Source organism: Cyanistes caeruleus, chromosome 28 (genome assembly GCF_971803275.1).
Source record: "Cyanistes caeruleus chromosome 28, bCyaCae1.hap1.1, whole genome shotgun sequence".
NCBI classification, from domain to species: Eukaryota; Metazoa; Chordata; class Aves; order Passeriformes; family Paridae; genus Cyanistes; species Cyanistes caeruleus.
The window spans coordinates 5,014,738-5,042,568 of NC_141728.1; the positions used below are offsets into that span (position 1 = coordinate 5,014,738).

Genomic DNA, 27,831 nt, shown 5'->3' on the forward strand with positions numbered 1-27,831 from the left:
CCAAAGGCACACAAAAACTTCAGAATCACAGCCTTCCCTATCTCCCCAGCAGCTTTTAGATTTGGCTGCTTGAGTTTCTCATCACAGAAGGCCACAGAACGTGCATTCACCCAAGGTGAGCCCGCATCTTCAGGCACACACTGAGAAATTCAACTGGGAGTTTATTCGAAAAGCAACCTTGTAGGTGAGGCCATGTTCTGCAGCTGCAGCTGTTCTGAGGCACACAGAGCTCATTTCAATGGCACGGCCCGATTTGCAGGCCAGTCAGTCTGAAACATCTGCAATATCCTATCACCGTCCTAGTTGGACTTCATTCCAAGAAACAGGGGAGTTCACCTAACACTGACCACTTGTCTGTCGGGCAAGATTTTTCGCCCTGCCCTTGCACCTCAGCAGACAGGCTGTCTGGGAAATGCCCACAACAACCTCCACATCTGCAGGAAGGACAGGAAGAGCACAGAATCCTTTGGCATTCACAGTCCCACTTCCTAGTACACTTTCTCCGTGATTGTCACTTGAGATCTAGCCATGACAGAGGACTCAGGGAAAACACTTGAAAGGCTCAGTTGCCAGGAGCTATTGGAAAAGGAAGGGTAGAAACTCTTTCCCTACCTGATGGGTGGCAGGCTGGGCTGTGCTGCTGAGAAGATGAGCAGCTGTTGCTCTGTCCAAGGGCCCTGCAAGCAGCTTCAGCGTCGACTGGAGTGAGGCGAACCATGAGCTCAGGATGGCGTTTCAGGTCCAGGCGAACCAGTGGAACCGTGAGCTTGCGGAGATTAAATCTCTGGATGAGCTCTCTTGATGGTTCCATTGGTGAAGCCCCAGCAAGTGCAGAGGTGGCACAGACTTTCTTGGCAGGTGCTGGGGAAGCCTCCCTCTCCTGAGCAGCTGCACTTCTCCTGCAAGGGCCTGGAGGCAGCTCTGAATCCTCAGGTGAGGCAGCATCGCGCTTCTGGAGCAAGGGAGCTGTGCAGCAGGGAGGGAAGAAGAAAGGAAGCAAAGGGAAGGCTGGGTCACTACTGCTCCTCAGCTGTGTTTCCCTTGGCAGCAAGTGTGCTTTTGTCAGGGAAGACAAAAGCTCACCTCCTCCCAAAACAGGGTGAGAAAAAAAAATATCACCACATGTCTTGGGGGGTTTGATGCCTATAGAACTTAAGTCAAACTTACAAGCTGCTTCTATAGGTTGAGTTATAAGATATCAATATAACCTGATAGATCTGTATCACCAGATATCAATAGGACTTGAATCATAATTTCATGGATCTATTTAACCTGATAGAGACTAGTATAACCTGTACTGGCTAGTATATGGTTAATTGGTTGCTCACTGCTGGAGACCCAGGAAAAAAAAATGAAAATTTCACCAGGTGGTCAGTTTCAGAGATAGGTCAGTATAGTACTAATGAAAACTTAGCAAACGTCAAGCCAATTAGCCACAAAATAAAGCAATTAGACTGGTTAGGACCAGACAGACCAAGGAACACCGTAGCTGTGCATGCTCTGAAGACAAAGTTGAAACGTTCAGATGCAAAGACGACTTTGGAAGCCTTCGTTAAAGACCACCAACAACCCCCAAATTGGGGAGGCACAAGCACAGTGAAAAAGAACTATCTATAGCCATGAGATTATACTATGTAAATTAATTCCAGAGTGTATAATATACTGTGTCTATTAGTTCCATATGTTATAATGACATAGTAACACCAAGTAATAATAACTAAATATATACCAGAGCAATTGACAAAGGTGGATGAATGAGGAGGAGAAATCCTCCTCACCTCCAGCACTGAAATAAACAACTCTACACACACGGCTCTATGGGATTTTATTCACTTTGCAACAAGCAGCTCCCTGTCTACTGAGCTCTCCCCTATCCGTTCAAGCCTTGGCAGGAGGCAGCTGCCAGAAACCCAAGTGCCAGCTCTTCTCCCCTCTGCTCCAAATGGGACAGGAGGCTCCCTCTCCCGCTGGGGCTGAGCACGCCCAAGCCCTCGGCTCAGCCGCACTCCCGGAGAGCTCCCCGAGCGTCCCAGGGCCGCGCAATGAGCAGCGCCAGCCACGGCACAGGGCCGGGCCGGCTGCCGGCCGAGCGGGCCAGCGTGTGGCGAGCGCAGGCGCGGCGGGACTGTCCCGCAGCCCCCGGCAGCCCGGCACAGCTCCCGGGCCCTGCCGGCACAGCTGCCTTGCCCAAGGACAGCCCCTGTGCCGGCCGGGGCAGCAGCGCTGAGCAGCCCCAGCACGGGCAGGGGCCGCTCCTGCCCGGCCGGGCAGCGCCCACGGCCAAAGCCCACGCCTCCCTCCGCGCCCGCAGCTCCCACCCCGTCTCACCGGCTCTGGGCGGCTGCCCGCTGGGGAAGGCGGGCAGCGACCGCTCCGTGGGGAGCCGCTGGAGGCGGCTGGGCTGGCGGCTCCGCACCTCCAGCCCCGCCGCCAGTCTCTGCCTGTTGGCCCTGGTCAGGCGTTTGATGCGGAGCAGGAGCTCGGGGCGGTCGCGGCGGAAGTTTGGGTTCGTAAAGTGCAGCCAAGCCCCGGCATCGCCCGGCACAGCTGAGCCAAGCCATGCCGGCATCTTTTGGAAGCCGTAGAGGTTGAGCTGGCGCACGAAACTGCCAAAGTGCGTGGCTTTGAAGGAGTCCGGGGCCGCCCCCGCCCCCTGGCCGCCCCCTCCGTGGGCGCCGGCCGGGCTGAGCAGCTCCCGCTCGAAGAGGAAGCGGTCGATGAGCAAGCCCTGGGCCTGGCTGTCCCAGCGCACGGAGCGGACGCGGGGGCTGTTCACCAGGCGCCACAGCTTGGCGGGGAAGGTGCTGGCATTGAGTCCGGCGGGCAGCGGCAGCTCCGCCATGGCACCGATCTGTCTCCGACTGGCGCCGCAACGGCCGCGGCGCAACGGCCTGAGGGGGGCGCTGCGTTCGGCCCCGCGCGCGCCCGGCGCGGCCCCGGCGCGGGCCGGACTCGGCGAGGACGAGCGGGGCCTGAGGGGAGATAAGGCCAGGTAAGAGGAGGTGAAAAATGCATGTGGGAAACGAGAAATTACATAGGAATTACACTGATTGACAATGATTGTTACTGGAATAAATGGAATTGATTTTTGCTAACTAAATTGTACCTGTTATTCAAGTTAGTTTTAGAAACAATTGTCAGGAAAATTAATCCACAAACGCCAGAAGTTTATGTCCAAAAAGGAGACAGAGGAGTCCTTTTTTCTTTATTCCAATAAATATTTGACCCAATGCCCCAACACCTGTGTGCTGCACTGCGACATTTTTTACCCAATCACTTACTACTACCCAAAAACCCCTCGGAGAAGAACATGAAGGAGAAAGGAGAAGGACAAGAGACAACACCCTAAATCCTGCATCTTGTCTCCTGTTCTCTAAACTACTTTTTCACCCAGTGATTTAAGAAACTTTCTAATCTACACACTTACACTTTTCCTATCTAACTTTAACATTTGTTTTCACGTATCACCATGAAAACATGCCCATGAATTTCATGTCATATGAAATTCAGTGTTTCTTGGAATCCTAGAACTAAGTATTAGAAACAAGGGCACACACTCTGTATCTCAGACTCCAACATCTGCCCCTCTCTTTTTTAAAAAAACAATAAAAATAATCAACCCAAATCTTTTCTTGGATTACTTTTCAAGAAGGGTTATTTTTCTTTCACTCACGTTTTAACAAATGAGGCTTTACAATATTAATTTTCCCACTCTTTCACTTGAAACCCAAAGTCCATTGCTCTTGCACGTGGGATCCAAGCTGTTCAGCTGTCAGCTGTGTCTTGATACAGTTCACATCTGCGTGCTCGCTCTTCTGCTCTTTGGGCTGTCTGCTTGTCTCTGCAGCTGAGGAGTTTCCATGTTCTTTGCTAGGAAGTTACTTCTGCTTTGAACCTGTGAATACACAAACATAGACTTTCCTCCAAATTATTAATTGAAACGAATTTTTAATCTTCTTGCGTCTGAACTTTTGACTGGAACCAAAGAATTCTCTCTCAACTTTGCTTGAGTACTGTTAGAACAATACCTGATAATTGATGGAATTGGCTTTGTAACAGACTTGTTTAAAAAGGACTGTTCAAGAATTATTTGTAATAGATATAAGATCTTTACGCTTTTTCCAAAAATTTAAGGTATATAAGGATTTTATACTTCTGAGGCATAGCCTTGGTTCCCCCCCTTTTTATTTTGTTTTGTAATTAAGCAAGATATTTGGGTTTTTTTGTTATGACAATGAAAAACCATCAAACACTTGCACATGTATACACATAGGAAATAACATTTTTACAGAAATAAAAAACTTATTAAGAAGATGCATAATTAATATTATGCAATATTAAACTTTCCTGAATAATTTGTAATATGAATTGCTGAATATACGAAATATATACTCTCATCCCAGAGTCTGCCACAGCTGATAAATCAATGGAAGATTGGAAAATCATGTCTGGATAACAATTTTCCAAGCTCACTGTAAAATCCAGCTGCTATATTAATTCACTAATTGCCAAGTCAAATTGACCTGAATATTGTTTTGATGCAGAAAACTTCTGGGTTTATTGGTAAATTCTCCATCCAGGTAATGTCAAGGCTTGGCCAGAGCCTTAGGCCTCATCTGGAAAGATGTCTCTTAAGCCATTTTCAAAGCAAGGGGTTTAAGAATAGCAGCCATAAGATGCTTAAAACACTGCAAACTTTTAAAAGGCATTTGTATAAAACAAATGATCAGATATCTTAGGTAATTGACTAATTAAACCATTCAGCAGTTAATTTAATCTGAAGTTTCTTTCGTAACACTTAACTTTCAACCATGGCACATTTTCTTAGAATCCTGGAAACTAAAATAATAAAGATACATTGGAGTAGGCAAATGCAAATCTTCTTAAACAAGGAAAAGAGTAAAAGCCAACAAACAAAAAACTCTGTATAGAAGCAGCTGCATAAGTTATTTACTAAGATGAATCTGTAGTTAGAAAACAAAAAAATCTGAAATGACCCGTGTCTAAAAGGTAATTACACAAAGATATATCAAAATGTGTATAAAGCTGGCTGTAAATACAACGACACTTTATAGATAATGCTCACCATAGAAATCTATAAATTTACATTATACAATGAATAAGTCATCAGTAAGTGTCTGAGGAAATCAAGATAATATTTTTAAAACATTCACGTCTTAGTGACTAAAAATGAATTAAAGTGAAAAACTTTTAATTTTTTTGTAAATAACAATCACTATTTATTTGGTGCAACTTATAGAAAACCAAAACTGCAGAGATTATAACAAACAATAGAACCTACAGTGAAATCAAGGGTGTCACAGACTGCATTCACTGCTATCCACAAGTAGGTGTTCATCAGCATTCTGTCACAGCTGTTTCAGTTGTAGTCATCTTCATCTCTCCAGGAAAATAACTGTGCAGTTTAAACAAATGTCTTCAATAAAACATGAAGGAATTTAAATTTTAAACCATAATTAAAAATAATTAAAAATTAATTATGATAAAAGGAATAACAAAACGTAACGTCAAAAAACACCAAAGTTATAACTTAAGTTAAAAACACTCAAATTTAAACATAGTGAAATTTAACTTTGATTAATCTTATTAACACTTAATCTAGATCAGATGAAAACATGACTTAATCTTACTCTGTTATTATAAAAAAAGGCAACTAAAAGTTTGGTATACACTTCTTTGAACACAATGTAACAGGAACATTGATTCACTATAGAGATTATAGGGATGCAACAAATTTATCACCATTCTATGTTATCTGGTTTTGAGAATAACCCATAATAACTGCAGATGTTCTTAAAAACATCCATTTGTAACAAGAATTTGCTTGGTATATGCTTACATTTGTTAGGATTTTTAGAGTGCAGTTTTACTAGAAAACAAAATACAACACTACAGATTTGGCAAGTTGCTATTCAGCTTTTGTAGTACTTTTCAGAAACATTAAGTCTAACTTTTTAACTAAAATCCAAAATCTAAATTGGTATATATGCTGTTATACATGTATTTGTTTTTTTATAACAAAAAGACTCACATTAAAATTTCTTTATTAAAATTGTCAAAAAACCAAGCAAATGGGTAATATATGGTTAACATAACTTTGAGATTACTGAAGCTGTATTGTACTAAATCCACAATACACTTATTCAAATGAAAGGAAAGGTTAAAAATGAAAGAAACCTGTCATTCAGTCCTTTTTCTGTAGGGTTAATCATATGATCTTTTAACTCAAATCTTGCAGAAATTAACTCTAACTACAGTAATAATACTTGATCACTCTGTATCATACAATGTTACATTATCAGTAGATGTATAGAGAAGATAACATTTTCAAAACTTTCACGTATTGGGAATACTGAAACAGAAGAAAATTCTTTTAAATTTCTTGGGATGCATAAATATCATAATTTTCTATGTTATTCTGTAAAAACAAAACTAGCAGATATCATTAGAAATACAACATCCATATATATTCTATTCTGCAACATTTTTAAACTATTTGATCCACTTTTGAAGGCACTTCAATAGGGGCTTCTTTCTGAAGCTTAACTGACTGCAATCATTTGCAGATTAGCCAGTAATGCATCTTACAATGCTTTTGATTTTTGCCTTTTGGCTATTTTTCTGAAGCCATTCCAGAGATGCTGGACTTTGTATTGCCCTGTCCCGTAACCCCGAGCCCATGTCTGTGGGAGGATTTGTAGAGTGAAAGAACTGTGCATGAGCAGGGCTGTGCTCCAAAGGCTCTTGGCTTTGTGTGGTATCCAGTGAAACCATCTGCTGCGGTGGAGCTGTTGTTTTTCCCAGCTGTTGTTGCTGTGCTGCAGCTGTATTGCAAAGCCAATTCAATTTGAAAAGCGGCGCTGCAGCGCCTGGGGGCGGTGCCGCAGGCGGGGTCTGGAGCTGCGGCGGTGGTTGCGTCACTGCTGACGTCACTTTGACTGACAGCTGTGGCTGCAGGCCCAGCCCTGGCAGGCGGGGCGCAGGGGCCGCCGTGCCCGTGGAGGTCCCGGACCGCTCTGGGTCGGGCCGAACCCTCCCGAACCCTCCCGGGGGGGACAGGGCTGTCCCCTCCACCCCCCTGGGGCCGGAAAGGGACTCGGCTGCCGGCACGCAGGCGGCCAAGGAAGTTTCCCCTCCCTCTTCTGCCTGCAGCAGCGCACCGAGCGCTGGAACAGCTCCGAGAGAGCTCAGACACTCTTGCAAAAGCTCCAAGGCCCCTTTTTGCAGATTCTGCCCGCGTTTTAGAATCGCCACCTCGTCTCTGTATAGTTGTTTCTCTGGGCTTTCAACAGGCTTAGACATTCCCTGTGCTACGGTGGAATTCAGGAAGGCTGCCACAGACTTTACAGCGTTTGGGAACAAGGATTCCGCATCTGACTGGGACAAACCCTTCTGTTTTTCTGGAGCCATCGTGTCCCTTGCCTGAGTTCCAGAGTCCCATTTACTGGCCATGACTTCATAAGGCACTGCAGAAGCCATTAGAAGTTCAGTCGCTGCCTGGTCTCTCAGAGTGGTTTTTTCATATATTCTCACGTTTATCTTCTCCCACAGGCTTGGGGTAAAAATTTTCTGTGAATCCACGTTAGGGAATTCTGCCCGTACCCAGGATAGAAGGCTTTTAAGCTCCTCCGTGGATACAGAGATCGGGTGCTCCTTTACCGTAGCTTCCAAGACAGCCAAAACCTCCCCCTCAGATCTGGACATGTTTCCCATATTTTTGCTCCCTTTTGACGGCTTACCTGACCTCAGGGTCAGCTTTCTCTCAGTTCCTCTATCCGTGATCCATTCCACAGCTCACAGACGTCTGGCTTGGCTTGTCCGCTCCCACCAGCACCGGGATTACCGAGATCTTCTTTTTCCCCTTTCCAGGGAGTTTTCCAGCTTTCTGCTGTCTTCTTTTTGGTTTTGGTTTTTTTTGATTTTGTTTTTTTTTTCCTCAACAGGAACCTTCAGTTCAAAGTGCCCCAAGTTTGGGTGCCATTTGTCTCGTTAAGGACTTTTGGATTAGGTTCTTTTTCCCTTTGAACTGAAGATTAATGAGAGGGAGGCAGTTTTCTCTTGTTCGGGCTCAGTTGTTCATTCTTTTCTTATCAGCATTGCAAGGTACAAGGAGCTATGTGCACTATGATAGAAAAGAGTAAAATGGCTAAGAAAGATCCTCTTGAAGGCCTTTTATATGTCCGTTTACCCAATTAACAGATGCCAACTAAATTATTTTTCTTAGTGACCCAAAGACCCAACACCTGTGCGCTGCCCTGCGGCATTTTTTACCCGATCACTTACTACTACCCAAAAACCCCTCGGAGAAGAACATGAAGAAGAAAGAAGAAGGACAAGAGACAACACCCTAAATCCTGCATCTTGTCTCCTGTTCTCTAAACTACTTTTTCACCCAGTGATTTAAGAACCTTTCTAATCTACACACTTACACTTTTCCTATCTAACTTTAACATTTGTTTTCATGTATCACCATGAAAACATGCTCATGAATTTCATGTCATATGAAATTCAGTGTTTCCTTGAATCCTAGAACTAAGTATTAGAAACAAGGGCACACACTCTGTATCTCAGACTCCAACACCAGAGTGAGCTAGAGAGGAAAATGCCTGGCCTGGCTGGGCAGGGAGCTTTTGCAGGAACTCAGGAAAAAGATGAGGGTGCATCACCTTTGGACAGAGGGACAGGCAACTCAGGAAATGATTGAGGATGTTGTTAAGTCCTGCAGAAAGAAAAGCAAAGAAGTTAAAGCTGAATTAGAGCTTAACCTTGCTGCTTCTGTGAAGGATAATATATCGTGTCAGCCTGGAGCTGATCTGGCTCTGTCACTGGGGCCTGCACAGGAGTGGGTCACACCCCAGGAGCAGGATGACCCCGAGTGTGACCAGAGTACTCACTCTATGGCTTTAGGCTGTCAGTCTGTGCTCTGAGGGGACAAGGATGAGAGGGAAGTCTTTTGCATGGCATAATAGAGGATTTATTGCTCTGGGGAATCTTGGGGGCAAAAGACAGAAAATGTGAGCGTGCAACAGCTGAAATAGGGAGATGGTTCAAAGGGAGGGTCCAAAGCATCGGCTAATCAGAGATATCCTGGGGAGGGTAAAAGGAGGGGTTCACAAAATCATCATCCAATAGGGGCCCAAAGCACCAAGGATCCACTGTGACACTGCAGGGCCCAAAGCACCAAGGATCCACTGTGACTCCACGGAGTGTCATGGAACCGTGGAGACCATTGTGACACTGCAGGGCCTCATGGAACCATTCTGACACCAAGCTGGCTGGGAGTGTGGATGTGCTGGAGGGCAGGAGGGCTCTGCAGAGGGAGCTGGACAGGCTGGATGCAGGGCCCAAAGCCAACAAGGTGAGGTTGAACAAGACCAAGTGCCGGCTCCTGCACTTTGGCCACAACAAGGCCTGCAGTGCTCCAGGCTGGGGCCAGAGTGGCTGGACAGCGGCCAGGCAGAAAGGGAGCTGGGCCACTGATGGACAGCAGGCTGGACATGAGGCAGCAGTGTGCCCAGGTGGCCAAGAAGGCCAATGGCCCCTGGCCTGGATCAGGAATGGTGTGGCCAGCAGGAGCAGGGCAGGGATTCTTCCCCTGTGCTGGGCACTGCTGAGGCCACACCTCGAGTGCTGTGTCCAGTCCTGGGCCCCCAATTGAGGAAGGCCATGGAGGGGCTGGAGCGTGTCCAGAGAAGGGCAACAAGGCTGCTGAGGGGTCTGGAGCACAAGTCCTGTCAGGAGTGGCTGAGTGTGGTGGGTTTTAGCTCCAGCTAAAATCATCAGAGTACTTCCTTCTTTCCTGCTGTGAGATCAGGAGAAGGACAAAACAGGCTTAAAACTGAATAGGAATAAATAAACTTTATGATCAGGACTACAAGAAAAAAAAAAAAAAATGAATAAAAGCTCCAGAAAGCTTTCCTCCCCCTACCCAACTTTTCCTTTCCCAAGTGACACGGCAGAGACAAAACCTGGGATGTTAAAGCAGTGCCAACTATACAATAGTCTTTTCATCAGTCCGTGTAGGGAGAGGAGTTTTCTCTTGTCATGCCATGGAGACTTCTCCACAAAAAACAGATTTTTCGTCAATTTTCATTTCTACAAATGGCAGTCACCCCGGCACAAACTCTGCCCTCTCCTCCCATTTTCACACCACTCAGAGGTGTGTTCATGGGTCATGAGCTAAGGGGTTTTATTTTAAGGATGAGTTATTCAAAGGCAAAGGTTTTCTTCATCTCTGAGAACAGAGGTTTTCTTCTTCTCTCCCTGAGGGAAAAGGGTCTTCATCAGCTCTCATCTCCCTCTCTCTCTGTTCAAGCTCTCATGGGATCACAGCTACTCCACCATCTGCTTGGCTTCATCAATGGATACCTTTGCCCAGATCTACAGCTTGAATACTTCAATCCCCCAATACTCTTTCATGAATTAAAGGAGTTATTTTTCAGAACAGAATTATTCATCTCCATGGCCCTACCAAAAGAATATTTCAGCTTATTAGAGCATCTCCTCATTCTCTTTCCATCTCAGGCTTGATTCCTTCTTTTACTGACCTTGATGTTTCACGTTGTCTTTTCACATGTCACTTGGTTCTTTTCTTTTCCTGGAGAGAGGATTAAAGTCTGCAGGTCTCCTGTGTGCAGTGCAAGGGTTAAATGTGTCCCAAGCCATGGCAGGCAGTGGTGGTGTGGGATTTCAGGTGTGGCTGGTGCCAGCTCTCAGGAGCTGTCTGTGCGGGCCGGGGGGCAGGGGGGGTGTTGGCGAGTGTCATCAGCCGTGGCCTGGCCCAGCCTGGGGGCCGGGGGCTCCCCTGGGAAGGGCTTTGGCCACCCCGCTGGAACGGGACCCGGAGGGCTTCCCGGGAAAGCCAGCACCGCAGCAGAGCCTGGCCTGGCCTGGGGGGGATCCCGCAGTCTCCATCTCCCCCCGGGAGCAGCTGGGCTCCGGCCCAGGCCCCCCAGGCCGCACAGGCCACGGGGGAGCGGGGCCAGCCACACCACAGCTCTGCTGCCTTTCAAGGCTGCAAAGAAAGAGACCAGTTCCTGGGCTTGGGGGTTTAAAAGGTGGCATTCACAAAGGTGAAGTTACTTTTCAGTGGTGCAGAATGCTGTCAGTTGTCAGAACTGGCCAGCTATTGGCTTGATCTCAAGCACAGAAGGAACTCCCCACAGCCTCTCTCAGAGGAATCACTGCTGTGGGTGTTTCCCACTTCTTTCCCTAAATGCTAAACTACCCCACCCTTTGACCATAACATAGTTCTCATAACTCACAGCTATCAAGGCCTTATTTAACACCAAGTAAGTTGCTCCAGTATCAACCAAAAATTGTATTTCTTTGTCTTGTTCCCCCAGTTACATTTTTATAACCAGAGGGTCTGCTGGGGTGGACTCCCTGGGTCCCCTTCAGTCTTCTTGTGGTTGTGTGACTGCAACCACCCGTCCTTTCCCTTCTTTCTTTTGGCCATCTCACTTCCACTTTGGACACTCATTTTTCCAGTGACCAAATTCTCCACAGTACACACATTGGTCTCTACCCAGTCAAGATGGGCTTCGTTTGGGTGGTCCTTGTCCCTCCCTTCCTTTCCCTTTTCCTTCCTCCTGTACCACTGCTACTAGCTTCTTCATTTCTTGCTTATAGCCCTCTTCTCAATTGCTGAAAACTCTCCATGCCTCTTCCAATAAGGCTTCTAAGTTTCACCCATCTGCCCCCAAAGCTTTTGGAGTTTCCACCTCATGTCCCCCGTGGATTGTTCCAGAAATAGATGAACTAGCTGCTGTATTCCTACTTCAGAGCCCAGCTCCAGTGGTGTGTGTCTGCGCATGGCGTCCTTCCAAGGATCTGGGAATTCCCAGGGAGATTCCCAGGGACCTTGTTTGATTGCATATAAGGCTGCCCAGTTCATGGTTTTAGGTCCAGCCCTCTCCACTCCCTTCACTCTCCACTTCTGGCAGCTTTCTGACTTTCTCCTTGCACTCGACTGGTTTGGATCCCATGGTGGATCCTGCAGAGGAAAGTATTCTTTTCCATCCATTTGTAATGTTTGATAATGGTCCTTTGCCAGGTCCCCTGCTGGTTTTAGAACCAATTGTTTCTCCGTTTTGGTTAGTGCATCTAATAACAATTGTGTGTCACTTCAATCTGGGTTATGTTGTCTGACTATATATTGTAAACATTTGGCAGTGTTTACTGCGTCACTTTGATAATTCTTTGTGACCTTTTCTCAGGCCTCTGTATCGAGAGGAGAAAAGGGTTCCTGAACTACCATTGTCCCTTCTGGTCCTATTGCTTCCCACAAGGGTGCCTGTAGTCCGTGCTTTCTGCTCCAGGATGCAATCGGGCTACCTGGGGGTGTTGGGGCTGATGCCCCCTTAAAGCTGTCGGGAGGAGGTGGAGGGGAAATGGAGCTTGCAGGTGTGGAGGGGGCAGAGGGGCAAATGGAGCTTCCAAGTGCACCTCTTCCTCCTGCTGCCTCCTAAAGGGAGGGCTGATTAAATGAGTACAGTTCTGTTCTTGCTGGGCTGCTGCTGGATAGGCCTTACTCAGCCTGATGCACCTCTGGCCGAGGCTGCAGCTCCAACAGCACCGTTTGAGCTTCCCTTGGTTGGCCTCATTTTCTTTCTCAAGGGCCAACACCAAAGGACCAGAGGGGGCTTTGATCCCACAGTCCCTCTGCCATTCAGGGTTATTCCAGAGGGAGAAAAACATATCACAACCCCAAAGCTCATCCCACTTCCCCTGGTGTCTAAGGAAAAGCATGAGCTGCATCAGGGTGTTGTACTCTGCTGTGCTACTGGGGGCCACCTTGCACCGTCATCCAGGCGATCCAACAGCCACCAGTGAGAACAATATTTTATTGAACTCTTTTTGTTCTCAGTTGCAGGAGAGGGGTTCAGGAATCATGAGACAACTCAGTATGAGTTAGCTACTTGTTCCACTTTATTGCAGTTTCAGCTACAGTTTTATAGTATTTGGTAAGGTAACATGCCACACTTGTTCTATTATGATGGGATAATTGCCATTATTCATGCATTAGTTTCCACATTAGTATTGGTCCAGCTCGTGACACCCGAGCTGCATAAGATACTTTTAACAGAACTCATAAGATACATTAAGCAGGCTATATAAGATACATGTAGAGGGCTTCACAAGATCCATTTTGCAGATTTCACATCCAGAATTCACATCCATACTTCACATCCCGAATTCACATCCTATTCATTGCCACATTAGCACTTAGTTTTCCTTTGATCTTTAGCATAATGTTGTGCCAAGGACTCACGCTAACTCAAAGTCAGGGTTGTGCAGGCCTTCCAGGGAGCAATGGCAACGAGAAACAAGGCATTCTTCTACACTCAGTGTCCCCAGTGCTTGTGATTTCTTTCCAATGTGCTAAGACACATAAGACACATAAGGGCTGGCTCTCAGTACTCTTTGCTCTGGCCTGCCCCCATTATCTTCTCCTTCTTGTCTTATCCCATTTCTACCTACATTTTTACTCACAATTTCTCAGACTCTTTTCCCACTCTTCTTTGTGCACAGCCCAAGTCTGAGGCACAAAATGGGTCCTTCCACACGCAGGCTTTAAGATCTCAGGCTCACAACCAACCTGTCCTCGCTCACACTGCAGGCACCCCCTGGGCTGTTGGGCAGAAGAGCAGTGCCAGCGTGGTGCACAAACCTTACACTGGAATAATACCCACGCAAAATGTTGTCCCTGTTGTGAGTGAAACACCCCAATAGCACAAATACACACTATTGCTGGCATCCCTTCTGTCCCTTCTGGCATTTCCAGATCTTTAGGAGAAGGCTGTTCCCAGTCCAAAGCTGTGATCTTTCCGGCAGAAGTTTGATAAACTCCCTCTAGTAACACCCGCTCGTTCCCTCTGTCTGTCCAGTGGTGCCCTGGGTTTACAAACTCCCAAGGGTCCAGGCCAAACCCCTGAGGCAGAGGTAGTCCTTTAATTTGCCTTGCCAGGCTTGGAGCGTTCTTTCAGCCCTTCCACTGCTTGTTATGACTAATAAGATTGAACAACCAGCGTATCCAACACAGAAAGTGAAGGAAAGTTACCAGTGTGCTGGGATTATAACTTTTGACACAAGAGAGCAGTATTGCTAAAGAAATACACACAAATCACTAAAAGCTCTGCAAAAATACACAATGACTGCTGAAAATCTTTCAATGAAGTAGAAGAAGCAAAACTACACTCTTAATGTCACAAAGTACACTACTAATTGTCCTAACCATGTCTCAGCCACTGTCTCAGTCAGTCACACAGAACCAAAAGTCTGGACATAACACACTTCACCAAACAGCAGCATTAACTCAGGGGTTCGTTCCAGCCACCCCCAGAATTGCCAGTGGCCAATCCCTTTGGTCAATGAACCCCCCTTTGCCGGCCCCAGCCGGTCCCCTCCTGCCGGCCGCGCAATCAGCCCAAGCGGTCCCTGCACCGCTCACTGACCCATGGTCACTTGCAAGCCCACCTTACCCCAGCAGGGACGAGGCTACGCGCAGGGACGTCTCCCTGCGGCTCAGCAGCAGCAGCCCTTTAGTCCAGACCCCCCGAGGCTGGATTATAATACAAACCCTTTGATCCACGGGCAGCAGGTTCCTCGTCTATCCCTGCGCTGAGCGCACCAGTTGAGGAGTACCCCGAGAAGATCCCGGGGCGCGCCTTGGGGAGTCCATCCCCCGTGTGCTCCCACAGGGGGATAGAGAGGACTCCTGCCTGGCTCCCCAAAACTGACACATGGAAAGACTCTAAAACTGCAGTAGTTTAAAGTAGGTTTGATTATTTATTATTGACAGGCACCCGGGCACACGGGGGATTGATCCGCCAAAGATGTGTGCAAACGTCACAAGGTGTACATTCTCTATTTATCCCTCAAGGTATTCCATATGCATAAGGTTGCACAATTTGCTTCATGCATATTCATTTTTGGCCCCTCCCATCTCCATTCCATATGGTAATGAGATCCACACCCCTCTGGGCATGCGCAGTTCACTCTGGTGGTCACTGAGGGGTCTTCAGGGATGAAGGCTCTGAACTGTCCAAACCCCTGGGTCAGCTCTGTCCAGCTCAGGAGCCTGAGGGCCTCTTTCATCTCAATGTTTTTTCTTTCCCAGAGCACTACATTAAAATAGATGTTTGTCTTGGTTTACAATTAACAATAGTACAATTTAACATCATAATCAACCCAGGACGATGTTATAGCCACTATACAGCATAGTAAATAATTCTAATTAAGACCTTTCCTAACCAATCTTATTTATATGTATATAAATAATTCTGCTTTGCTGTTCTTCATTTTTGACAGACAAAGTTGTACAAAGGTTCAGTTCCACCTGTATAATCCTTTACACAGAAATCACTGACAAATCCTGGGGCTGGGACTGGATCCAGCCACTCCCAGGGTCCTCCCACAGAAGGAGTTTAGAAAGCCTGGGGATCCTGGTTTATGGGAGCTAGGGGTGTAATTGGGGTGCTGGGGGTCCTTTCTGCACCTGGTGACCCAACAGCAGCTTCTCTAATAACCTTTGCCTGAAGCTCCCACTGTGCCCATGACAGGAGCCCCTGGCAGTGTCTGTGACATCCCGGCTCTTTGGCAGCCTGGGCACTGCTGGGATGTCACCCTGGAGCCCCTGGCAGTGTCGGTGACATCCCGGCTCTTTGGCAGCCTGGGCACTGCTGGGATGTCACCCTGGAGCCCCTGGCAGTGTCTGTGACATCCCGGCTCTTTGGCAGCCTGGGCACTGCTGGGATGTCACCCTGGAGCCCCTGGCAGTGTCGGTGACATCCCGGCTCTTTGGCAGCCTGGGCACTGCTGGGATGTCACCCTGGAGCCCCTGGCAGTGTCGGTGACCTCACTGTTCTTTAGCAGCACAGGGATGTCACCACTGGACTCCTGTCACTGCCTGTGACAAATTGGCTCCTTGGCAGCGCGGAGACACCTCTGTTGTCACCCTGGAGCCCTGGGACTCTCACCTCACGACCCTCAGGAAGATGAACGAGCCCTGGGATGTCCCCAAGGAGCCCCTGGGACTGCACGTGAGCTCACAGCTCTTCAGCAGCCTGGAAAGCCTGGGATCTGTTCATTCCTGCTCTGCTGAGGATGGATCCTCAGCAACTTGGAGGGAGGTTCCCTGATGAGTTTTACTTCTCCAGAGGCTTGTTCAGTCTTCAGCTCTTCAGCCCAGGAATTCAGTCCCAAAAACTCATTAAGATTTCAAATTGCTCTAACAAGACAATTCCCTGGGAATAATTCAATAAGTCTTCAGTTCTTCTATGGTAAATTATACAGATTTCAGAAGTGTATTCAAACAGAATATACTGTATTATTAATACGGCTGAGGTTTTTTTTATCCTATTTAGTTTTCTGTTTATAGATTGATATCAGCAATCACCAGTTGATATTGATCCTGAGCACCTCCTAAATCACTCTAAACAGATCTGAAAATGAAGTCCCTTTCTGGCTGACAATCCATCAGCCTTTGTCCCTAAAGCCCCCCATCTCAGGGCTGGGGTCTCATCCCAGCCCTGGCCCCCAGAGCAGCTGAGGAATGGAGCCACATCCAGGGGTGTCCCCAGGGCTCAGGGCTGGGGCCAGCTCAGTTCAATCTCTTTATTGCTGCTCTGGCCCAGGGCACCCAGGGCCCCCTCAGGCAGCTGCCAGGGGAGCCCAAGCTGGCTGGGAGTGTGGCTGTGCTGGAGGGCAGGAAGCTCTGCAGAGGGATCTGGGCAGGCTGAAGCCATGGGCCCAGCACAATTGGATGAGGTTCAGCAAGGCCAAGGGCCGCGTCCTGCCCTGGCCTCACAACCAGCCCAAATCCCTGGCCGTGCCCTGGCCCTGATCCCCACAGCCTGGCCTGTTCCCTTCATCCCTGCATTGCCAGGGACTCTGTGGGACACGGCAGCTCTGCTGTGCCCATGGAGGGAGCTCCAAGTGCCACCACTGCACTGGGAACCACAACTCAGCGCCTTTGTGTCCCTTGGGGCTCAGCAACTGGGGAGACTCAGAGGCACAGCAAGTTTCTCTTCATGGCCAACAGAAAAAATGGAAACGTGATACCATTTGAAAAACATCAAAACTCTTCCCTCAGCAATGTGAGACAACCCAGCAGCATCTGACGTGCCCACGATCCACCAGGGATATCCATACAGGAACATTTTTAGATAAAGACAAAGGGAATTGTAAGAGCCATAAACACAATTAAGATGTTTCATGATGAGTTATTTGAAGTTCTGAAAGACTGGGCAACTCCCTGAAGCTCCAAGTGTGAAGCCACTCAGTTGAGAGCCATTGGAATGCCCAGAGTGCAGCTAGAGGAGGAAGTCTGGGAGCAATGGGAAGGACACAGATGCAGCTGCTCTCGTTAAGAGATGTCCTTAGACACGGCCATTTAAACAGGAGAGATGGAAACTCGTGAATGAGGAAGAACATGAAATAAGAGACAGAATATTGGTAACACAAATTGAGGGGAAGATCAGTATTCCTTCTCTTGACATCGTACAATTCCAGGTGGGAAAACTTTGACATTATTTAGAAGTACTCAACTGACCCAGCTGATGAGATGTGCTCGTGCCCTCACAAGCTGCATGCCGCCGTTCCTCGGTAGGGCGGCCTGGCTCGAGGACTACACAGCGGCTCCCTCAAGCCCACTCGGACCATATGCACACAGACACCAATGTGGTGGATGGCAAAATGGCGTTTTTTAGGAAGCTGTTCTGCTTCTTATTCCATAAGTTGGCAGCGCCACTTCTGCCTGCTCCCGTCAAGCACTGACCGGGACGAGAAGAAGGGTAGGAGGGAGAGAGGGGGGGGAGGCACGCCCTGTCTCCTCGTACAGCACGAAATCTTTCGATCGGTGAGTCTAACTCCCTGAACTTCTCCACATTTCCCCCCCTTCCCATGATGTATTAAAAACTATCTAAAGTGGTAAACTTTAAGAACTACAAAGGGGACTAAAATTAGCACTATAAATTGCAACAGGTAGCACTGTTATAAGAATTGGAACTGTTAGTTGCTGAAAGCCTAAAACACAGTTAAAAGGTGATGAATGTTCAAAACTTTTAAAACTGAAACTTAAAGTAACTGCTGGCATTGGACCAACATAACATTAACTGTTTCTAGGCGTCTTTTGATAAAAGCTGTTAGTTTGTTTAACACACAGGGTCCAAAAGTCAAACTAAGACTAGCATTGAAATAGGTCCAATCAGGGTGGATATTAGGGTGGTCTGCCACGGGGATTGGTTGAACCAGGATTCGAACCAGCTTTGTTGGGCTTCTCTCTCTGCCTTCCGTCAGGTCAGTCTTTCTCGTAGTTCCGCCATGGTGTCACTCACAACTCCGGTGTGGTGTGCATAGAAACAGCACTCTTCTTTCAGGGTGAGGCAGAGGCCTCCTTGCTGCATGAACAGAAGATCAAGACCCCGCCTGTTCTGTAAGACAACTTCAGAGAGTGAGGAGACTGATTTTTCTAGAAAGGATATAGATTTTTTGATCCTTTGCAGATATTCATCTACAGTCATCTGTAATTGTGAAAGACTCCGACTCTGGGTTACCAGGGCTGAGACACCAGTGGCTGTGTCGGTCACTCCTAGTCTGAGCAATATTGCTATTGATAGTCCTGTTAGCAGCTCTCTTTTCTGGAGGTGGCTGGCCTGCTCAAGGTATTGGTTCATTTCTTCTCTGGAATGGTATAGGACCCTGGGGATGACAGCAGCTAGCACACAGAAGTCAGCCGAAGCGTTCAAGTTTTCGGTAAAAACACATGGGCTTTTGCAGCCCAGTGCAGTGGCAAACCCATGTGCCGCACAAAGGGGCGATTGCCCATTTCTTGGATTTGTCTGTTTGTATGGTAGTTGCACAAACCTCTTCGTCAGCGGTGGTTGTTTCGCCCAAGCACACCCCCCGCCCGGTCATGCGACTAATAGTGATCCTACGAGATGGTGATCCGCCGCGGCATTGGAGCGGGGCCTGAGCGCTGGACCACAAAGGTAAACTGTTAAGAGCTACAGCCTCATAGAAGGGGGGTTGTGTATCATAGCATAGCCAACAAGACTGTGTAGCATTGGGGTTAGATTGATTTAAAGGCAAAAAGGTAGTGTCTAGCATTTGGTAAAGCGAATGAGAAGCGGTTGCTCTAGATTCGTTGGGAGAAGATTCCTGTTTAGGCAATGGGTACAAATTGTTGAATTGTGAGTTTTCTGACTGTACTACAATGTTGGGCCAACTGCTTTAGGCCTCACAATTGGGAGCCGGATAATTTGTACCACTTCGCCGGGATCTTTGCCTGGCTTATTCAAGAATACTGACCACATTCTTCCTGTGGTCCAACTTGCGTCAGTTGGCTGTAAGACCTGCATGATCATCCGATGACAAACCTTAGACCGGTCATCGTAAAAGCTATAAAATACCTGTCCTATGAAATTAAAACTAGGCTGCATACAGCCCATAGGACCCCAAGTTACCTGCAGAAATTCATCTGCTCTTGGTGGTGCCCACCTGTTACTCAGGACTATTGTTTCACACCCCCAATAGCCGCAAAACCAATGTCCTAGCTGGTAACAATAGTCTTTGCCAGGCTTGGAGGCTGAACACCACACCAGTATAACTGCTACAGCTCAGAACGAGGATGGATGTCATGTGTTACCACGCTGGGGAAAATATCTCGAATGAGCACAGAAAACCTTGGGGTGCCTGCTGTAGTGACTTCTTGTATTACTCTATTGTTCACGGGATCGCGAAGAGCCCATCGGTATGGCTGATGGAAATTGGGATCAAACCTGGCTTGTGCCACAATCAGTGGCCACAGGACCAGGATTGCACAACAGTACCAGGGTTGCATGGATTTTACCAGGGGTGAACTCCAGGAAGTGGCCAGGGTGTTTGCAGGCTCGTTCTTCATTTTCTCCGCTCTGGAATACAGGTTATAGCAGCGTCCAAGGGAGTAGTCCTGTAAATAGAAACTCAACATTTCCATTAGCATCACCTTGTGTATTCAATTTAAGGTCTGGCTTAATGGATTTCAGAGGACACCATTTAATCTCGCCGTCTTTTTTAACGGCAGCATACCCATGTCTGGCTAGGACCAATTGCCACCCCCACTCCCATTGACCTAGCTCATTTTTGATGGTAACTAGCGGGCCTTCTAGCGCTTGGGTAGCCCAATGTTTCTGGGCAGGGCTACTTTTACTGTCTCCTCTAGAAAACTGATTTAATGCTAATAGGGCAGTGCCTAACAAGCACGCTTGATCTTTGGCCGGAATGGTGCTGGAAAAATTTTCTGACTTAGCCAGCACCTCTAGTTTTGTCTTCAGCATCTGGTTGGCACGCTCAACTATGGCTTGACCGGTGCTGTTATAAGGGATATCGTGGACTAAAGTGATGCCCCATTTAGAAGCAAACTCGTTTGTGGAACTAGAGACGAAATTTGTTCCATTATCAGTTTTTATACAGCTCGGGATGCCGAGCCGTGCCATGGCCGTCAGCCAATGTTGGATGGTCACTTGAGAGTTGCTTTTCTGGTGCTGCGTAGTCACGATCATTCCGCTATAGCTGTCAACAGTTACGGCTAGCCAGGCTTGGGGCTTCAGCAGTTAGCTAAGTGTAAAATCAGTCTGCCACAGCGCTGAGGCCATGAGGCCTCTAGGGTTGATTCCACAGGACCATAGCAGTGCTTTTTGGCAATGGGGGCACGTGGCTATTATATGTTTCACGTCGGTGGCAGAAATTCCACATTTCTTGACTAGCACCTTGGCCCTGATGTGGAGTAATTCGTGGAGTTGGTGCGTGTCCTTGAGGGTCCACAACCCCTTGGTGGCAGAGTCCACTTTATCATTTCCGGCTTGAAAGAATCCTTTAATAGGGTCATGACTGTTAATGTGGATAACAGATATGGTGCCTTTCCTGGAATACAATGCTTTTTCCAGCATTATGGCGGTTGTGGACATTGCTACTCCTGGCCCTGACATGGACAAAGTTTGGCCACAGACATTGAATTGATGTTGAGGTGCTCAGTGGTGAACAGTCTGCATGCCAGGACCACGGCTGACACCTCTAGCTGTTGAACTGAAAGATTATAATAAGTCATCTTTATGCAGTGCCACTGCTCTTTTGACTGCCACACTACGGCTGCGGTCGAGGTAGTTGAAGATGCATCAGTGAAAAGCATTGGTCCTGGTAAGGGCCAGTCCTTGACTTTCTGTGGAAGGTCGATGTCTATGATTGTTAAAAACCGTGTCCAAGGTGGTTTGATGGCATACCGAATCTCCCCCCCAAATCCTGTAAGGGCTAGGGCAAAGCACTCTAATACTACAGGTGACTATGCTGGGATCTGTTTACAAACAGGTAGGTATATGGTGGATGGCTCAATACCAAGATGACTCAGAGCAAGTTTTCTGCCCCTTGCGACCAAATTAGCGAGGCACTCAACTCCGGGGGAGAACGTGCATGATGGCTTTCCCAGCACTACCCATTGTATCGGCCGAGCCTTATCGGGGGGCCCTTGGGCTAATGCTCCCACTCCCCCTCCTGGGAAACGCTAGAAAGCGTGCTTAAGTGTATCTGTTGTTCGATGTAGTCTAGGGAGCTAGTTGCCTCCGGTGTCAAAGTTTTCCATTCCCATGGGTGCTTTCCTTTCAGGAGACCGCACAGAGGGGCCATGACCTTGGGGGGTACCAATACAATATTGCAGAGCCACTGTAAGGATCCTACTAATTGCTGCATGTTGTTGAGGGTTTGAATGTCTCTCTTGATTTTTATCTGGGGGGAGGGGGTATGTAATTGTCTGTAATTCCGACCCCCAGAAAGGTCACACATGGTCCTCTTTTTATTTTGGCAGCAGCAATCCCGAATCCTTTCACTTCCAGTGCTGCTGAGATGGCTGAAATAAGTTGTTCTACCTGGGTCGCTGATGGGTGAGTGACTAGGATGTCATCCATATGTTGTATGATGGTCGCAGCTGGGTCACTACTCCGAACCAGTGTCAGTACTCGGTCGACTGTCATGCAACAGGCGAAAACCCTTGCCCGATGGCTTCGGGATGACAAAAACTGGGGTATTCCATGGGCTTGTGTAAGGTTCAATATGATCATGTCGCAGCTCGCGCTCAACTAACTTGAGAAGGGCGGTCATTCGAGGCTTGGAGAGGGGCCACTGCACGACCCACACTGGGTCAGACGACTTCCATGTGAGCTTGATTGGCGGGAGTGTGTCTTTGGCAGTGGCCCTTAAGATAAATTTGTCACCTTAACTCTCAGCTGGCTCAACGCATCTCTTCCTAGCGGGGGCGGAGTCTTTGGCAGGACATATGGGAAGATAGTGATGGTTTTTTCAGGCCCTTTCTCGGCGTGGATTGTAATTGCAATTAGCTGAACACTTTTCCGTGCCCAGGATGTACCCCCAACTCCACCCACCATAGCAGCCTCTTCTAATTCCCAGCAGGTAGGCCAGTGGGTCTCTGAGATAACCGTGACATCTGCCCCGGTGTCAATTAAAAATGGAACGCTGATGGTGACAAGGTTTGGGGAGTGTGTCCAAGGAGGTGTAGGGATGTCATAAAGACACTAAATCCCCCAAACCACAGGAGGGTTATCACAGTTTACAGCCATGGCCACCCAGGGGCTGGGGTGTTGGGGGCTGGTCTAGCCTTTTGAGGCATGAAGGGGTCCGCCTGGGCCGCTGGCATCGCTGCAAAATTGGCTGCTTCTCATGGAGGCATTGAGTTTGGAAGATCCCCACCCCAGGGTGCGACGTAGTTGGGCCGCTTCACATTCCAAGTGGGAGGGGGCTGCACGCAGCCCGACTGCCCCCTCCCCTCCCCCCCCTTCCCGTTTCCTTGAAAATTGGAACTTCAGTCTTTAGCAAAATGACCCTTTTTCCCACAAGCCCAGCAAGGCCCCCTGGGTCGGGTCTGGTGGGGGGGATGTGAGGGGCATGTAGGAGGAGGTTTCCCTGACTGGGGACAGTTGATTGCAGCATGGCCCGACTGACCACAGTTGAAGCAAGCCATTACGTTAACGACTGCCGTCTGCACAACTGCCTGAATTGTGGCGAGATGTTCTTCCCTCGCAACATGTTTGGTCATGTCGGCGACGCTGGCTCCGGCCGGTAGGACCGCAAAATTTCTTTGGCGGTTGAATTGCACTGTTGGCGAAGGCATTCTGCTACGACCGGGCCTTTCACTTCAGCCGGCAGGGCCGAAGAGTCAACCGCTGCCTGCAAACGGTCTGAAAATTGAGTGAAACTTTCGCTCTTGCTCTGTCTTATAGTAGACCATGGGGATGGTTTGGCAACAACTCTGCAGGCTGAGCAGATAGCTTCTCTAGTGGCTCGGGTGGTTGCCATGACTTCCTGGGCCCGCAGGCCCTCGGCTTGCACTTGGGGGGTGAGCATGTTTGGGTCCATGCCCATCAGGCACTGAAGGTTGGAGCCATGAAATGGGTGATCTGCTCCGGTTACTAAAGCTAGCTGCTTTTTCGCAATTTTCCTCCCACTCTTGCTTAAAAACAATCATCCCTGCCCCATCGAAAATCAATCTGCAAGTCTGTTTGATGTCAAAAGGTAACATGTCATCTCCCCTGAAAATGCCATCAATGAGGGTGGAGACCATTGCTGAATTAATTCCTTTGTCTGCAATAGCCTTAATGACAGCCTGTATGTCTTTGGAAATATGTTCTCTGATTTCCGCCTTGCCCTCCTAATCGGACCGGAAACGCCAGTTGGGCCAACAGGGCCCAATCGGCACAGGAGATTCTTATCTTTTTCCAATCAGTAAGGGGGTTTCCTATGATTCGCCCTTTACTCGCGGAGGTGAGGGGGAGTTGCCTCTTAACTCGATATGCCCTTGTTACTTCCCTCTCCGAATCAGAGCTTGCTGTGGACCCGCCATCTGACCACCCGCCCTGACTGGTGCCTGAGTCAGAGCCAGAAGTCGACTGACTCGACATTTCCGGACTCCAGCATCTTTTTGTTGGGCTCCGGCCCTGCCTACCTCCCCTTTCGGGAGTGGAGCATTTCTTTTGCCTCGACTCGCCCCGCCTCCTGCTCACGGGGGTTCTGGCCATATAAAAGTATGTTTTTCAACGGGCACCCTGATTGGCTCTTTTTCTTTCACACGCATCCTCCCCCTTGGCCCAGCCCACCTCAGCGCCCCCCACCATGCAAATTTCCACCTCCAGTCGCTTGCGCAAGCTCGCGATGTCCATCGGTTCTGCCTCTCCCCCACCACCTGCTTTCTCACTCCGCCCTCCCTCTTGGTATTCGGCGCCATATTGTGGTGCGTAAGGCGGAAGCCTTTCTAAAACTTTTGACTCCAAGTCAGCTTTGGAGCGGCCAGCCTTGACAGCCTGATCGCCTCAAGGGGATCGAGCCTGTTCCGGCATCCCCATGGGAGTGCCAGGGCTTGGAGAGGGGATGGAGCACGCCTGCTCTTGTGAGGGCAGGGACTCAGTAGGGTCACACTCAGCTGCCTGCGTGGCTGCCCCAACCCCCAATTTTGGGGTGATTCGGAGGCACATTTGCACGGCCTTTCATGTTTCCTGTTCCTGCAAAGCTTTCCGCAATGCGTATACAACCCTCCCCCATGATTTGAGCGATTTCCCACTGCCCGAGGACATAGTGTCCTCTGCGAGGGCGTCAGTGCACTTTCTCCATACTTCAGGGTGGAGTAAATCCACCGGATCGATAGCTCCTACCTGCATCAATCTTGTAACTGCAAGGATAAAATCCTTGGGCTTGTAGTCGATCCCCCACTGCTTATGTACCTGAGTTACAACCTTCACGAGCGCTTCCATTGTCGCCGTGGGTCCGGGAGCATCCTCCCCGCCGGGCTGGTCCCACCGCTCCAGCCATCATTCACTCGTCCAGGTGATTCCTGTCTCCTGGGTGATCATCCTGGGTTTTGGCACCATTTGAAGCCATTAAACCAGCAGGGCGGCCTGGCTCGAGGACGACACAGCGGCTCCCTCAAGCCCGCTCGGACCATATGCACACAGACACCAATGTGGTGGATGGAAATACGGCGTTTATTAGGAAGCTGTTCTGCTTCTTATTCCATAAGTTGGCAGCGCCACTTCTGCCTGCTCCCGTCAAGAACTGACTGAGATGAGAAGAAGGGTAGGAGGGAGAGAGGGGTGAGGGAGGCGCGCCCTGTCTCCTCGTACAGCACGAAATCATCGGATCCATGAGTCTTAACTCCCCGCATTTCCCCACAGCTGCAGGTCCCCTACAGCCCTGGAGGGCTCCTGTCCCATCTGCTCTGCTCCAGTCTCAAACAGGGACCAGCATTGTCCCAGGATCATCCGAGAGCTGAATGGGAAAGGATCTCAGCAAGTCTGGAGCCCAAGGTGTCAGCAAGAGGCCCAGAGCAGGTGGTTCAAGGCTTGATTTGGTGTGGATTGGCAAATGGCAAAGAACAGGGAGGGGGCAGCATGTCAGCACCTGGCTGAGGCCATGGGAACAAAGGTTTCCTGCTGTCGTGGCTGCTGTCCCCTCTTTCCCCTTGCCCCCATTGTCTTTTGTCTCTGGCCAGCCCCCGGTGAAGAGCCTGGCTCTGTGTTCTCCATCAGCTCCTGGGTGGCAGTGCCAGGCTGGGATGAGGAGCCCCTGAGCCTTCCCTGCTGCGGGCTGGACAAGCCCAGCTCCCTCAGCCTCTCCTCACAGCCCAAGGGCTGCATCCCCAGCTTGGAGGCCCTGGCGTGAGCCTGCTGCAGCTGCCAGACATCTTTCCTGCCCTGGGGAACCCAAGCCAGGCCCCAGGGACCGGGATCATGCATGTCCTTGGTGTCCTGCTCACACAGCCCCGGCCCCTTGTCCCCGTGCCAGGCTCTGGGCTGGATCCTGTGCAACATCCTTAGGCTGTGGCTCCAGGAGCACCGGGGGGACAGCGGGGGACAGGGGACCCCACTGGGCATGGACAGTGTTGGACTTCTCTGGGGGGGTCAGTGTGAGGGGGGGCTGGGGCAGAGTGACCAACGCAGTGACCTCACACAGCCCCCTCTGATGTCACAGCCTGCTCTGTGACGTCACACAACTGCTCTGTGATGTCACAAACCACTCTGGGATGTCACACAGCCACATTGTAATGTCACATGTTACATGTAATGTAATGGTTCTGTGATGTCACAGCCAGCTCTATGATGTCACATCCAAATCTGTGACGTCACAGACATTTCTGTGATGTCAGATCTCCATCCTGTGATGTCACAGCCTGGCCTGTGACATCACACAACTGGTCTCTGATGTCACAAACCACTCTTTGATGTCACAAAGCCACATTGTTATGTCACAGCGAATTCTGTGATGGCCTGCTCTGTGATGTCACACCTCCCCACTGTGATGTCACAGCCAGATTTGTGATGTCACATCCACCTCTGTGATGTCAAAGACAACTCTGTGATGTAACAGACTGCTCTGTGATGTCACATAACTGATGTCTGATGTCACAAATCACTCTGCGATGTCACAGAGCCACATTGTAATGTCACATCCTGCTCTATGATGTCACAGCCTGCTCTGTGACGTCACACAACTGGTCTATGATATCACAAACCACTCTGTGATGTCCCACAGCCACATTGTAATGTCACAGCCACTTCTGTGACGTCACAACCTGCTCTGTGATGTCATAGCCAACACTGTGATGTCACAGAAATGGACTATGATGTCACAGCGCATTCTGTGATGTCACAGCCAGACCTGTGATATCACAGCCTGCTCTATGATGTCAGATCTCTATCCTGTGATGTCACAGCCTGTTCTGTGATGTCGCACATCCATATGGTGATGTCACAGCCAAATCGGTGATGTCACATCCAGCTCTGTGACATCACAGCCTGCTCTGTGATGTCACACAACAGGTCTCTGATGTCACAAACCACTCTGTGATGTCACACAGACACATTGTAATGTCACAGTCTGCTCTGTGACGTCACAACCGTCTCTGTGATGTCACAGCCATCTCTGTGAAATCACTGCCTGCTCTGTGACCTCATACAAATGGTCTCTGATGTCACAAACCACTCTGTGATGTCACACAGCCACATTGTAATGTCACAGTGAATTCTGTCATGTCACAATTTACTCCATGATGTCACAGCACATTCTGTGATGTCACAGCCATTTCTGTGATGTCATAGCCTGCTCTGTGACATTACAGCCTGCTCTGTGATGTCATAGCCTCTTCTGTGATGTCACACTCTTTTATGTCACACAGCTGGTCTGTGATGTCACAAACCACTCTATGATGTCACACAGCCACATCATAATGTCACACCCTACTCTGTGATGTCACTGCCTGCTCTATGATGTCAGACCTCCACCCTGTGATGTCACAGCCTGCTCTGTAACCTCACAGCCTGCTCTGTGATGTCACAAAACTGGTCTCTGATGTCACAAACCACTCTGTGATGTCACACAGCCACATTGTGATGTCACAGCCAGATCTGTGATGTCACAGAGACAGCCCATGATGTCACAGCTGCTCAGTGACCCCACAGAACCGACTCTGTGATGTCACAGCCCACTCTGTCACCTCATGTCACCAGATGATCAATTGTCTACCCCAGGTGAGCACACACTGCTCCTTCTCCAAACTGTAGTGGTTTAGATTTGCCAATTTCTTTTTCCTGGCCAACGCACCAAATAAATGTTGTGGTTTTAAAGCAGTAACTAAAAAATCACTAGAAAACTTACTTAGTTCTTGCTGTGAGATATGGATTAGAACAAGAGCCAAACAGGCTTAAAACTTAAAAGGAATAAAGAAAGTTTATTAACAAAACTACAAGAATAAGAAAACCAGAATTAACCTCCAGA

The 27,831-nt window shown here is 48.8% G+C and overlaps 2 protein-coding genes across 3 annotated transcripts in view; both read right to left on the minus strand.

Moving 5' to 3' along the window:
- The window catches only part of LOC147649094 (uncharacterized), a 111,796-nt gene extending 100,604 nt beyond the window's left edge, over positions 1 to 11,192 (minus strand). The window contains exons 1-4 of one of the 2 annotated variants that reach the window (XM_086864982.1): positions 10,569 to 11,192; positions 8,688 to 8,740; positions 2,329 to 2,972; positions 613 to 966 (exon numbers count right to left, since the gene is read on the minus strand). In XM_086864982.1, coding sequence (XP_086721108.1) covers positions 613 to 966; positions 2,329 to 2,842 — 868 coding nt within the window. In that variant the 5' untranslated portion in view covers positions 2,843 to 2,972; positions 8,688 to 8,740; positions 10,569 to 11,192. Of the gene's footprint in view, positions 1 to 612; positions 1,087 to 2,328; positions 2,973 to 8,687; positions 8,741 to 10,568 lie in introns of those variants that run through there. The other variant, XM_086864980.1, reaches the window with a different exon arrangement.
- LOC147649096 (uncharacterized) overlaps positions 1 to 27,831 on the minus strand; it is a 62,258-nt gene that overhangs the window by 5,292 nt on the left and 29,135 nt on the right. The gene's annotated exons all lie outside the window — the stretch shown is intronic.